Source organism: Mastacembelus armatus, chromosome 13 (genome assembly GCF_900324485.2).
Source record: "Mastacembelus armatus chromosome 13, fMasArm1.2, whole genome shotgun sequence".
Lineage (NCBI taxonomy): Eukaryota > Metazoa > Chordata > Actinopteri > Synbranchiformes > Mastacembelidae > Mastacembelus > Mastacembelus armatus.
The window spans coordinates 11,808,483-11,823,622 of record NC_046645.1 but is presented as its reverse complement, the minus strand read 5'-3'; the positions used below and the strand labels follow the sequence as shown (position 1 = coordinate 11,823,622).

General features: G+C 38.8%; 2 protein-coding genes across 2 annotated transcripts; both read right to left on the bottom strand.

The window, feature by feature from the left end:
* Positions 1 to 3,060: 3,060 nt before the first annotated feature.
* On the bottom strand, positions 3,061 to 7,275 carry LOC113145684 (extracellular calcium-sensing receptor-like). The gene is made up of 6 exons (XM_026332695.1): positions 7,085 to 7,275; positions 6,605 to 6,902; positions 5,676 to 6,470; positions 5,320 to 5,547; positions 5,118 to 5,241; positions 3,061 to 3,968 (listed from the first exon to the last, which is right to left on the bottom strand). The coding sequence occupies exons 2-6, from the start codon at positions 6,866 to 6,868 to the stop codon at positions 3,061 to 3,063; spliced, it is 2,319 nt and encodes a 772-aa protein (XP_026188480.1). The 5' UTR covers positions 6,869 to 6,902; positions 7,085 to 7,275.
* Positions 7,276 to 11,044: 3,769 nt separating this feature from the next.
* LOC113145453 (extracellular calcium-sensing receptor-like) lies at positions 11,045 to 14,639 on the bottom strand. Its single transcript, XM_026332198.1, has 6 exons — positions 14,449 to 14,639; positions 13,950 to 14,247; positions 13,024 to 13,818; positions 12,647 to 12,874; positions 12,445 to 12,568; positions 11,045 to 11,946 (listed from the first exon to the last, which is right to left on the bottom strand). The coding sequence occupies exons 2-6, from the start codon at positions 14,211 to 14,213 to the stop codon at positions 11,045 to 11,047; spliced, it is 2,313 nt and encodes a 770-aa protein (XP_026187983.1). The 5' UTR covers positions 14,214 to 14,247; positions 14,449 to 14,639.
* Between the last annotated feature and the right edge of the window lie 501 nt (positions 14,640 to 15,140).

Below are 15,140 nucleotides of genomic sequence, written 5' to 3'. Positions count from 1 at the left end.
GGGACTGAAGCTCATCCACAGCGGCCATACTCTTCAGTTTGCATGGCCCTCTCCACCATTCAGCGGGGTAATAGACACCTCGCCTCCTTGGCGCATGCGCGGGCGTTGCTAACAGAGATACAAGATCTGTTATCAAACGGAGTTGTTCAGTTGTTCCACCGGTGGATGTGGACCGTGGATTTTATTCCCATTATTTCCTGGTTCCCAAGAAATCGGGAGAGGCCTGTCCTAGATCTGACGCGTCTCAACAAATCATTGCAGGTCAGGAGATTTCACATGTTAACGACGGCCCAGCTCCTGCAGTGCTTCACCGAGGCGACTAGTTCATGTCAATAGATCTGAAGGACACATATTTCCACGTCTCCATCATTCCCCAACACAGGATGGTCAGGGAGGCAGCGCATATAAACGAACTAGAGCTGCTCACAGTGTTGAAAGTCCCAGCACTTTTCTCCTCTGTTCAGGGGTTGCCACGTTCTGGTCCGAACGGACAACACGACAGCTGTGGCGTATATCAACTGGCAAGGGGGGGTATGCTTGTCGCGTCTCCTCTCCCTCGCTTGTCACCTGTTGCTGTGGACTCACACGCAGCTTCTCTCCATGAAAGCGGTGCACATTACAGGAGAATGCAACGTGGCCATGGATATCATTTCACGCAGCGGTCCTCGTGCAGGCGACTGGCGTCTCCATCCAAGCCTGGTGACTCAGATATGGAGACACGCCACATAGGCTCTTTTCGCAGCTCGCGACAACGGGCACTGCGACCTGTGGTTTTCTCTGTGTGCGAAGGACAACCCTCCGCTACAGGTAGACGTCTTTGCTCATCGGCCATGGCCCCGTTACCTTTTCTATGCGTTTCCCCCAATCTCCCAGATCCTTCAGCTGAGGGTTCAGGAGGAGGATCTGCAAGTGATTCTGATAGCTCCAGACCGCCCTGAAGCATCATGGTTTTCCCCTCCTTTCAGTGCATGCTAGCATCTTCCTCCTGGAAGATTCCACGGAAGGAGGATGCTCTGTCACAGGCAGAGGGCGTAATAGTCAGGCCTCCAGTAATAGGGCAGCACCTGTGGGTTTGGCTGCTGGGAGGAACTGGTTAGAAAGTTGGGGTTTTCCACCGGCGTCGTCGCCACCGTACGAGGGGTGCGGTCCACTGCTAGCAGGCAGAGCGTACATGGAACGCCATAACCAAGTGGCCGGCATAGTGTACAGGAACATCTGTGCCGAGTATGGGCTAGAGGTAACAAGGTCAAAATGGGACACACCTCCAAAGGTGAGGGAGAATGACCAAGCTAAGATCCTGTGGGACTTCCAGATACAGACCGACAAACAGGTGATGGCTAACCAACCGGACATAGTAGTGGTGGACAAACAACAGAAGAAAGCCGTAGTGGTAGATGTAGCGATCCCAAGTGACAGCAACATCAGAAAGAAAGGAACATGAGAAGCTGGAGAAATACCAAGGGCTTAAAGAAGAGCTAGAAAAGATGTTGAAAGTTGAAGGCAACAGTGGTCCCCGTGGTAATCGGCACCCTCGGGGCTGTGACCCCCAAACTGGGAGAGTGGCTCCAACAGATCCCGGGAACAACATCAGAGATCTCAGTCCAGAAGAGCGCAGTGCTAGGAACAGCTAAGATACTGCGAAGAACCCTCAAACTCCCAGGCCTCTGGTAGAGGACCCGAGATTGAAGAAGACACACACACCACCCATAGGGGTGAGAAGGGAATTTTTTATTTTTTTTTTATATATATTAGCAAACAAATGTGGTGTAAAATAGGTATAGCAGATAATATAAGCTAAACATACTAAGATACTAACATAATCATAACCAGAACATCAAATTAATTTTAATTATTATTGGTTCTTTTCAGAATTCCTTGGCATTGGGAGTATTAAAGGTGTGTTAAAGTTTTATTGTAGTATAAAAATTTTAAGCTTATTTACTCTATGTGTTGTCGGGAAATAAAATTTTGTTGCGCAGTAAATTGTTTTCCTTTTATAAATTTTGAATTTATTAATCATACATTTTTGATTTTGGAGGACACAATTCACAATTGAATTTAAAATTCCAGTTTAAACATTAAATTAAAAGATTACTGTTAATATTATGAAGAAAACTGTTCTCATCTGTGCAGTAATTTCCTCATTATAAACACATTTTTGTAGGGCTGTTCTACCCTTTTGTGAAAGGAAAATTCTTTGTACTATTTTTGCTACTGTGTTAGTATCAGCATTGTGGTTGTAAAAATCTCCACATATTTATTACAATGCAATATTTCTTTCTTTTACCTGATGTTAGTTCTGTGAATTCCATTATTAAGTGTTCAAATGGAAGTGTTTTAGGGGAGAAAGTCATGCACAGGATGGATAAACACATTAAGATTCATGAAACAAAAGTTTCTTGAATAGATTGATGGACAGAATCACTAAGGCCATAGAGAGGCCTAAATCACTGGAGCAGAGCATCTCCAAAATAACAGGTCTTGTGGCTTATTAATCTGTTCGTAATGTATCTCAAATTGATATCTCTCAAGATTTTAATACTATTTTTAACATGGAGTGCACAATTTGCTTGTGTTAAGCAAATATACAGTATGTTTATTAATATTAAAATAAATTTAAAATTTCCAGAATCCAGAATATTTTTCAGATTAACTACTGCATGCTTGAAAACTATGCGGAAAGCAAAACTTGATGACTTGAAGCTCAACAGACAACATCAGATGGCTGTGGTAAGAAAGAACTAGGAGAGGGAACAGGGTGAGTGACGACAGGGCAGTGGAATGTGGTGGTGAAGGGGTGTGTGTCTGGGGGGGATGAACTCCTTAGAGAAGATAACTTTGGCTCTGGAGCATAAGTCTCCCCTAAGATTCTTGACCATGGTCTGGTGCTGAAGCAGGAAAGGTGAACAGTATTCTCACAATGTGCATGCGTTAATTGCGCATCAAAAAATTTGTGGGATTAAAGGTATTTGCATGTGCCTGTTATTACTGTGTTCAAATTGACAGATTACTGAATGATATGAAAATTGTAATGGTACTAATTTGTTTTTGTTTTCAGAATTATTTTAGTGCCTCCTTTCCCATCATATTCCTTTTTGTGTTTTTCTCAGGTTTTAGTAAGATAATATAACATTTTGGAATAAAAATACAAATGAGAAGTCCAAAACTGGAGGCCAGAATAGCAAATATCTCTACAGCAACACTGAACTTCCCAGGAGAGCTGACATACGCTGGAATAAAAGTGATCCAAACTGCACAGAATATCAGCATGCTGAAGGTGATAAACTTGGCCTCATTAAAGTTATCAGGCAATTTCCGGGCTAGAAAAGCAAGAATAAAACATAAGATGGCCAGAAGACCTATGTACCCAAGTACAGCCCAAAAGCCTAGAGCTGAGCCCAGGGCACACTCTAAGATGATTTTGTCCTTGAATCCCATAAAATTCTTAAATGGAAAAGGAGGAGAAATTGATAACCAGAGAATACAAATAACAACCTGTATGAGAGTGAAGGCCAGGACACTGAGTCTCTGTTGTACAGGCCCAAACCATTTCATCACATTACTACCTGGAAGTGTAGCCCTGAAGGCCATTAACACCACCATAGTTTTCCCCAGAACACAAGAGATACAGAGGACGAAGGTGATGCCGAATGCTGTGTGTCTCAGCATGCAGGACCAGTCAGAGGGCCGGCCGATGAAGGTCAGAGAACACAGGAAACACAGAGTCAAGGAGAAGAGCAGCAGGAAGCTCAGCTCAGAGTTGTTGGCCCTGACAATTGGAGACTTTCTGTGTCTAAAGAAAATGACTGCAACACCAACAGTCATGAATGTCCCAAATAAGGATGCTGCAGTGAGCAACACTCCCATAATTTCTTCATATGATAGAAACTCTGCCTCCTTCTTCACACAGGCATCTCTTCTCCCATTTGACCAGAATTCAGGTTGACATCTCACACAGGTGATAGAGTCTGAAACATGACATTAAAGTATTTATCAGATGTCCAGTAGATTAATTTCTGTTTCATTTTTCCCATTGCATTGCCTCTAAGAACAAATCTACACAATTACCAATTTTTAAATTGATAACTCCATGTCAACTTAATTACAGGTACATATTCTATGAAGCTATGTTTGTTTTGTTTTGTCTTAACATATATAATATTTTATCTAAATATATTTTTTGGATCTTTTTGTCTTTGCCTTCAGTATAGCAGCTCAGTTCTGTATCAACCCTGTGTCTTCTTTTCAGTTCTCTCTGCCTGTCAGTTGGAGGTCGAATGTGTTCATGTATATAGTTGTTTTTGGGCCCAAGAAAGTTTTTCATAGTACTTAAAACATTTTTTTATCAAGAGTAACTGAAGTATTTATTGTTGGAGAAAGTTCCCCTGTTTTTGTGTCTGCACCAAATGAACTGAGAACGATGGTAGTTCTCAGAAGAATTTTTTTATTTTCCAGCTCATATTTTGGCATACGTATCTTTCAGTACAATAAGTGCCACAAGTAAAGTATATTGACACTAATTTGTGAAACACTCTCAAAAGTAAGTTTTAGTAAATAACATCTTTCGTCATGGGATAAACTGACACAAACAGACTGATGGCGAAGTAAAGGCGACCAACATGATGGAAAAATTTCAGAGATGATGGATCAAAGTGAAACAGGAAAAAATGTCACTAGCATTGATGTAGAATATATGTGCAGAAGTGACCACTATAGCAACAATCAACCAGCTTATGCTACTTCAACGTTCCTACTGGTGGTGTGAATGTAAACAGAAAAAAAGTTCCGTAGTTCTTGGGCCTATTCAGTAGAAATGTTTGGTCCAAATGCAACTTAAGCAGACCAAAAACTGTATATTCTTCATTTTTGTTAACTGTTGTTGGTTAACTTTTCAAAATGCAGAAAATAAGTAATATTGGTGCATTCGGTTAATTAGATCCTCTCTAATAGCGACACCACAGTCTGTGGCTCAAAAAGCCTATGTAGAAATCATCTGAAATTAGAGAGCGACTTGAGAGCATATTGATGACGGTGAGAGCAGCGTAACTTATAACAATTATAACAAATTTCTGTTATGTCACCTAAACATTGGCACTTTGTATTAAATGTTACCAGACCTGTGGTGTTGCTTATTTCTCCCTCTGCACATCTTATACAGTCATAGCAGCAGACAGGTTTTCCTTTCTGCAGAACCTTGCGAGTTCCTGGGGGACATTTCTCACTGCAAACTGACACAGGCACCTGTATGATACAGTAACAATAATACAATTAGGATCATTATTCTGTAATAAAGTATTACAATCATCATATTGACTTTACCTGTTTAGAGTTCTGTGCCCACACTAAGGAATTATTTTGCAGCTTCAGCTGTTTGTCTGCAGGTAAAGATGCATCATAAAGTCCAACTCTAACAAAGTCCACAATGCCATTTTCTGTTGGCTGCCAGTTTATAATTTCATACTTTGCTGCTGGGTCTCCATTCTGATTAAAGTAAACCTCATCTCCTTCCTTGGTTTTGAAATTAATTGTTTTTATTTCTTGTAGAATCTAAGAAAAAAGGTATTAATGTAGTTAATTGTAACGCTGTTGACCTGTTGACTGATCAGCATGATGAAAATTTATTTTTGCAGTTTTGTTTGTTTTTTTAGAACTTGAGTATTTATTGTAAAACTCACCATTAATGGATCTAGCTGCCCCTTGTACTGACATGTTTTATTACAGCCAAAAATACTATGAAGTGCATGAGCCACAGCATAAACTGCTTTATAGATATTGTTAAATATAGGCATCAGTGACATATCAGTAAAGCCATTTTGCACTCCAGTCAGATCTTCATGTCCAGTACATTCTCTCTCATTTCCTGTTGATGACTCTGATTGCTTAAACTTACAGCTAAATAATGTCTCCCAGAACTCAGTAAATATTTCATGACCAGATGAATTGAGTGGCTTCACATTTAATATAAACTCTCTCATGCCACTGACATGTGCTTTGGGCAAGGACAGGCCTATGGCACCATCCAGAATGTGATGTCTGTCTGTTTCTACTGTTTGGGAATCAAGGATCCATCCCTCACTTCCTACCCACTGGTATCCAGTCATATTGTTTTTAGACAGCTCATGTATTAGTGCATCCATATCCATGTGTGAGAGAAAAGCAACAATCACCTTGGAGGTTGAAGCCTTGATAATGTCAATTATTTTTCTTATTTTATCTGGTGGATCTGTTCTAAAGAAAGGTACAGAATATTCCAGACAGATGCCCAGCTGCTGTGCAGTTTCTGTGAATATAGCCATGCCATTATTACCATAATCATCATTAGTTCTAATGGCTCCAACCCAAGTCCACCCAAAGTGCTTGGCCAACTGGGCCAGGGCTCTGCTCTGATAGTAGTCACTGGGTATTGTTCTGAGGAAGGATGGGTACTTGGTTTTGTCACTGAGACAAGCACAGGTGGCAAAGTGGCTGATCTGAAAGACAAAGAAATTATATCCTAATATAAAGCAATAAAACATTAACACTCACATTTGCTCTGAGCAGCTAGAATAATTGCAGATTATAAAGTTTTAATAATTACAATTGCATGTTTACCACTCTTACCCACCAGTGGGATATAAAAGGGTCCAATGACAGTAGTTATAGCGATGGACACAGAGGAAGTTGCCCCTCCTATAATGGCCTGTACTTGTGCAGGTTTAGTACATCGTTCCTCAGATGGTATAGAAACAGCCTCATTACCATTAGCCAAGGCCAGTCCAACCCTCAAAGTTCTGGGAACAGCGCCACATGTATCATACATCTTATAGCCCAGAGAGATGCCAGGTAGTAGGTCTGTGCTGTTATTAATCTCTTCAATGGCAAAAATCATAGCCTGAGCACACTGGAACTCTCTGAAATTTAAACTTAATGCAGACAATTTTATATAGTTATACTAGTAGAAACACTTGAAACAGAAACAGTGCAACAGTAAATTAAAGCATCTGATGGTAATAATACAGCACAGAATAATTTAATTTCAACTCAGTTTTTGTCTCTGTCCAGTTTCTTTTAAATATTTTGAAGATATTTATACATTGTAGTTTACCTGGTACATTCCAGTGGCAGTGGTTTGTAAATGTAGGAATCCTCTCTGTTTTTCCAGCTGCTGTGTAAAGAGAATATTCCCCCCAGAATAATATCCCCGTCATTAGATAGCTGGGGATTCTTAAGATCCTCACTCTGTCTGCAAACCAGCTCGTCTGCCTGAGAGAGAGATGCCACCAATAACAGTTGCAGAAGTGCCCAGCCCATCTCTGGCCACCTCTGTGTGGACGTCATAATGTCTGAGAAAGCTAAACCATTGGGTGGCATCATGAGCATCTGAGTGTAAATTAAAACATTGCATAGCTATTTATACGTTTTAATCAGCATAAAAAATATAACAGTCATGTTTCATCTCTGTGGACCTACAGGTTTGGGTGTATTAGGGGATGGCCAAACAAAAAGAAAACATTTAAACCTGTAGTCTTATATTAATCTTACAGCTTAAGCTTAGTCTTATATATATTAAATTTTTCCAGAATTTTTTTACCACTCTGACTTGTGACTTATATAGTGAAGTGACTTATTTTGTTAATTTTATGTCATTTTAATAGAAAGAGCTGTATTACAGACTTCAAGTATGCAGCCAACACAAAGTTTGGAGTGGTTGTCGGCATTCAAGCAACCTGAGAGGACATGCCACTTCACCTTCTTCCCAACGTTGGCAGAGTTGTTTAACGTTACTTGATGTGGATGAATGAATTTAGTAATGCACGTCTGCTTATTTTTATGCCTAGCCTACATTCTTTATAGGCTAATTTAGACTATGATTGGTACAATTAAATAAGCGATAAAATCATGGATACCGCTGTGCTATTTAACAGTGCTTCTCTTCAAAACATATAGTTGCATTGTGCTTATAAAACCCTGATTGGGGTAAAAGACTTCATATACTGATGCTTTTTCAGGTATGTTTTGCGTCACATACCAATGAAAAGTGGTGACTTTTGTGTCTCTCTGAGATGTGGAGAGATTTCTGGAGAACACAAAGTTTGTCTGGCCCTAAATTGTCATTTTGTTGCCTCAACTTAACCACGTATACTCTAAAAAGTATATTTGAGTAGAAGTTGATGTCATGCAATGATTTATATTTTGTTTAGTTTTGGTTTAGCATTTAGTTGCTTTAGTGAAGCAATTTATACAGTAAATCCCCTAAAATTGCCAGGGCTTATGTTCCTAGAGCACCTGCGACTTGTGAAAAACCACGAATATTGGATGTGGTCAAATTAGTAGTTTATTTTGTTTTGACCCCGAGTGGCAGAGGTGCCTTGACGGCTGCTATAGTGCTTGTGTCAGAGAGTGTTCTCCATGGTGCCTGAGACTGGTGAGTCAAGGAATTAATAAAAAGACTGTCTTGCTTGATCATTCACCTCACACCACCCATCACATAACATGTTCTTAATAATGTAGCGAAAAAAACACTTGAAAAATTATATATTGCCACGAAAAAAGACATAGAAAATTGTGGAGGATATTTGTGGGTTCTGCAAAATTGCGGGGGTTTTCTCGAACAATTATTAGTTAGGCTCTAAGGAAAAATCAGCGAACGACTGAGACCGCAAACTCTGAACCACAACTTTGTGGGGGTTACACTGTTTTTTTTTTTCTATTGAGGCCATTTTTGCTAAAACAACTAATATTCAAACTTATAGTCCGGAAAATACAGTATGTTTCCCTGGACACTTTGTTAGCTATTTTGAATGTGAGATTTTTATGTACTGCTCACAATGAAAGTCGGGGGTACTGGGCGATAGTTAGTCAGGCAAAAAAAAAACCTTTGTTTATATGTAGGCATAGGGAAGATGGTGGCATGGTCCAATTTCCTAAATGGTGGACATGATTGTAGCTGCCCTTGAACTGAGTGTGTGTTTAAGGTTCATTATGACAAGGACTTAAATGCCAGAAAATTACACTACACGTCTTGTACAGGTTCCGAACGAGAACAGAAAGTTAAGCAAATGGCAGCTTGTCTTCTAGCTCAACAACAGTATTTTGATCAGTGCTGACAAAATACAGTAAATTGCCACACTAGTCAGACAGTCAGTGTAATTATCAACCACAGACAGCTGTGGTCCCTGCTACTGCTGTGTGAACAGTTTCTATGATGGCCTGAGACCAGAGTGTGAGAAGGAGTATTTTTTTTTTTTTTTTTTGTAAAACGTTTAGATTTGGAGATTATATTATAGCACAACTTTTAAATGAAGGACATTATGATTTTTACTACAGTAACACCCAGATGCTACACAGCATAATAACAGTGGAACAGTAATGCAGTCAAGGTAATTTGATCCCACTTACATTTATATACTTATAGTGGGATGCTATAGTGGGATCATTAGTACAAAAATGTTACAGTTACTGTGTATGGGGACTGATGAGGGTGCTGATACTAACCCCTGATCACTACAAGAAGTGTCACAAATTGGCCCTTGAGCATCAGAATTGGACCATGAAGAAATGCACGAAGGTGGCCTAGTCTGAACAATCAAATCATTTATTTATTTAAGCATGTTTTGCACAATCATCATGTGGGGCACATTAACAGATCACCAGTTAACACCAGTTTCTATATATACATATATATCTATATACACTACTCACAAAATGTTAGGGATATTCGACTTTCAGGTGAAATTTATGGAAAATGTAAAAAGTTCATACTACAGTGATATTATATCATGAAAGTAGGGCATTTAAGTAGAAGTATGCAATGGTAATTTCTTCATCTTAAACAATTTATTGAAACAAAAGCTAAAAACAGTGGTGGGTATACCACAACAAAAAATTTCAATGTCTCAATAACTTGTCAATTGTTAGGTGTTGTCTTGGTCTCATGATGTCAAAATGTGAACAGCATGATGAAGAGGACTGTTTAAATACGAACTGTCATTGAACCAGAACATTTAGTGGTCGATGGTCATGGAAATTCTGAAAAAGTCAAATATCCCTAACTTTTTGTGAATAGTGTATGTGTATATATATATATATATATATATATATACATATATATGTATATTTTATATATATATATATATATATATATATGTATGTATGTATGTATCTTATCTTTAATTAATGCAGAAAACCAGTTAATTTCAAGGGGTTCACATACTTTTTCTTGCTACTGTGTTTGTTTGAGCAAGCAGTAAGTACTATTGAGACCCTTATTCTGGAGAATAATTCTAATTGCATAAAGCAAGCAAGTTTGTCCAATCCTATGTTAATAAGAGTATTAGAAACATATCCCTTTCACCTCCCACGACCTGGCGTCCACATACATGGACATCATGTTTTTGGTGGTCTGCACCACAATACTTAATTCTGTGTAACTGAAACCTGTTGTACACAAATGTAGATCAACTGTTCCAACAGATGAAAAGGAAACTAGTAGTTTGGAGTAGTAGTTTTAGAGCAAAAACAAAAGCAATAACAAAACATAAAGCACATTGTCAAGGTTTTTGGATATGCTGTGTGTTTTGCTTCATGTTCAATGATAATTTCATGTCATTATATTTATTGGTTCCACCTAACCCCAAATAGCAAGAAGAAATGTAAAATGCGAGCCAAATTAAAGCTTGGATCTTGGGAGGTTAACCTACATTTAAAAGAAGCTTGTGATTGATTTGCAATTAATCGTGAGTTTGGACTTGATGCAAAATTACTATCTGACCTGAAGAGAGAAAAACAATTTAAACCTGTTTTTTGTCTATGAACATTTGAATATGTTATTTCTTTTATGAACTTTGGGTATTTATGTGCTCATAATTGGTTGACATTGTTTGTAATAAATGCTGTCACCTCCATGTCCTTAATCAAAAATTTAATAATATAAAGAGGGAAAATACAACAGTAGCACAATAAAAGTCAATAAATTTAACATGCAAGTATGTCTGTACTTGACAGTCTGAACAAATTATGATGTGAACATTGTAATGGCACTAATTTGTCCACATTGTGGCCATATTTAAGTTTTCAGACCCATCATATTCTTTTTTGTATTCTTCTCTGGTTTCAGTAAGATAATATAACATTTTGGAATAAAAATACAAATGAGCAGTCCAAAACTGGAGGCCAAAATAGCAAATATCTCTACAGCAACACTGAACTTCCCAGGAGAGCTGACATACGCTGGAATAAAAGTGATCCAAACTGCACAGAATATCAGCATGCTGAAGGTGATAAACTTGGCCTCATTAAAGTTATCAGGCAATGTCCGCGCCAGAAAAGCAAGAATAAAACATAAGATGGCCAGAAGACCTATGTACCCAAGTACAGCCCAAAAGCCTATAGCTGAGCCCAGGGCACACTCTAAGATGATTTTGTCCTTGAATCCCATAAAATTCTTAAATGGAAAAGGAGGAGAAATTGATAACCAGAGGACACAAATAACAACCTGTATGAGAGTGAAGGCCAGGACACTGAGTCTCTGTTGTACAGGCCCAAACCATTTCATGACATTACTACCTGGAAGTGTAGCCCGGAAGGCCATTAACACCACCATAGTTTTCCCCAGAACACAAGAGATACAGAGGACGAAGGTGATGCCAAATGCTGTGTGTCTCAGCATGCAGGACCAGTCAGAAGGCTGGCCGATGAAGGTCAGAGAACACAGGAAACACAGAGTCAAGGAGAAGAGCAGCAGGAAGCTCAGCTCAGAGTTGTTGGCCCTGACAATAGGAGATTTTCTGTGTCTAAAGAAAATGACTGCAACTCCAACAGTCATGCATGTCCCAAATAAGGATGCTGCAGTGAGCAATACTCCCATAATTTCTTCATATGATAGAAACTCTGCCTCCTTCTTCACACAGGCATCTCTTCTCCCATTTGACCAGAATTCAGGTTGACATCTCACACACGTGATAGAGTCTGAAACATGACATTAAAGTATTTATCAGACATGCCCAGTAAAATGACACTACATGATGATGACAACATACTCATCAATGGATTATCATTAGAAGTATACATTGTAGTGTTGGAAGTTTTGGTATTTATTTTTTTTTCTGTCTGAAAATATTTCATAAATTTCTGTGCAAGTTTTCCAGGTTTTGTTAGAGCTCTGAGTACAATAACTCTCTCTCTTTTATTAAATGGGCATACAGTTACTAATCCTGTTTTGAATCTGAGGTTCACTGCATTAGTGGGCTAAAATATTATTGCCAACATAATGCCAGCTTTTGCAATTAGGGCTGAAAGTGAAAGCAGCCTGGAAATAGCAATGGTAAGATTAGATGAAGATTGACCTCATTTATTTAACCTTAATTTTGATATGCATATGAATATGTAAATACATCACAGGTAATAATGCTAATTACTGATAGTTACACAATGAAGTTCCACACTTCGTATTAAATTTTACCAGACCTGTGGTGTTACTTATTTCTCCCTCTGCACATCTTATACAGTCATAGCAGCAGACAGGTTTTCCTTTCTGGAGAACCTTGCGAGTTCCTGGGGGACATTTCTCACTGCAAACTGACACAGGCACCTGTATGATACAGTAACAATAAAATAATTAGGATCATTATTCTGTAATAAAGTATAACAATCATCATATTGAATTTACCTGTTTAGAGTTCTGTGCCCACACTAAGGAATTATTTTGCAGCTTCAGCTGTTTGTCTGCAGGTAAAGATGCATCATAAAGACCAACTGTGACAAAGTCCACAATGCCATTTTCTGTTGGCTGCCAATTTATAATGTCATACTTTGCTGCTGGGTCTCCGTTCTGATTAAAGTAAACCTCATCTCCTTCCTTGGTTTTGAAATGAATTGTTTTTATTTCTTGTAGAATCTAAACAAATAGTTATTAATGTAGTTAATAACAATACTAATGTAGTTTATAACACCGTGTTGACCTATTGGCTGAACAGCATGATGGAAATTTATTTTTGCAGTTTTTGTTTGTTTTTTTAGAACTTGAGTATTTATTGTAGAACTCACCGTTAATGGATCTAGCTGCCCCTTGTACTGACATGTTTGATTACAGCCAAGAATACTATGAAGTGCATGAGCCACAGCATAAACTGCTTTATAGATATTGTTAAATATAGGCATCAGTGACATATCAGTGAAGCCATTTTGCACTCCAGTCAGATCTTCATGTCCAGTACATTCTCTCTCATTTCCTGTTGATGACTCTGATTGCTTAAACTTACAGCTAAATAATGTCTCCCAGAACTCAGTAAATATTTCATGACCAGATGAATTGAGTGGCTTCACATTTATTATAAACTCTCTCATGCCACTGACATGTGCTTTGGGCACGGACAGTCCTATGGCACCATCCAGAATGTGATGTCTGTCTGTTTCTGCTGTTTGGGAATGAAGGACCCATCCCTCACTTCCAACCCACTGGTATCCTGTCAAATTGTTTTTAGACAGCTCATGTATTAGCACATCCATCTCCATGTGTGAGAGAAAAGCTACAATCACCTTGGAGGTTGAAGCCTTGATAATGTCAATTATCTTTCTTATTTTATCTGGTGGATCTGTTCTAAAGAAAGGTACAGAATACTCCAGACAGATGCCCAGCTGCTGTGCAGTTTCTGTGAATGTAGCCATGCCATTATTACCATAATCATCATTAGTTCTAATGGCTCCAACCCAAGTCCACCCAAAGTGCTTGACCAACTGGGCCAGGGCTCTGCTCTGATAGTAGTCACTGGGTATTGTTCTGAGGAAGGATGGGTACTTGGTTTTGTCACTGAGACAAGCACAGGTGGCAAAGTGGCTGATCTGAAACGAAAAAGACATTACATCCTAAAATAAAGCAATAAAACATTAACACATTTGCTCTGAGCAGCTAGAATAATTGCATATTATTAACTTTTAATAATTACAATTTCATGTTTAAAAGTCTTACCCACCAGTGGGATATAAAAGGGTCCAATGACAGTAGTTATAGCCATGGACACAGAGGAAGTGGTCTCTCCTATAATGGCCTGTACTTGTGCAGGTTTAGTACATTGTTCCTCAGATGGTATAGAAACAGCCTCATTACCATTAGCCAAGGCCAGTGCAGCCCTCACACTTCTGGCAACAGAGCCACAAGCATCATATATCTTATAGCCCAGAGAGATGCCAGGTAGTAGGTCTGTGCTGTTATTAATCTCCTCAATGGCAAAAATCATAGCCTGAGCACACTGGAACTCTCTGAAATTTAAACTTGATGCAGACAATTTTATATAGATGTACTTGTAGAAATACTTGAAACAGAAACAATGCAACAGTAAATTAAAGCATCTGATGGTAATAATATAACAGGAAATAATTGAATTTCAACTCAGTTTTTGTCTCTTTTTTTGTCTCGTTTTTTTCTTTGTCCGGTTTCTCTTAAATATTAAAGATATTTCGATTTTAGTTTACCTGGTACATTCCAGTGGCAGTGGTTTGTAAATGTAGGAATCCTCTCTGTTTTTCCAGCTGCTGTGTAAAGAGAATATTCCCCCCAGAATAATATCCCCATCATTAGATAGCTGGGGATTCTTAAGATCCTCTCTCTGCCTGCAAACCAGCTCGTCGGCCTGAGAGAGAGATGCCACCAATAACAGTTGCAGAAGTGCCCAGCCCAACTCTGGCCACCTCTGTGTAGACGTCATAATGTCTTAGAAAGCTAAACCATTGGGTGGCATCATGAGCATCTGAGTGTAAATTAAAACACTGCACAGCTATTTATACGTTTTGGATCAGTATAAAAAATATAACAGTCATGTTTCATCTCTGTGGACTTATTGGACTTATAGTCTGTAGTCTTATATATATGTTTTCCAAACTTTTTTTACCACTCTAGCTTGTGACTTATAGAAGCCCCTGTCCAGATGGATCAGGTCTGTGTGGGCAGTTGGGATGGTATGCAAATCAAAGCGGGTCCAGGGTGTCAGGTAGTGAAGAAGTGATTTCTGACTAATCTTTCCTACATAGTGGACATGACTGTAGCTGCCCTTGTGTGTTTAAGGTTCATTGTGGTGAGGACTTAAACGGTAGAAACGAGAACAGAAAGTTAAGCAAATGGCAGCTTGTCTTTTAGCTCAACAGCAGTATTTTTTCAGTCCTAACAA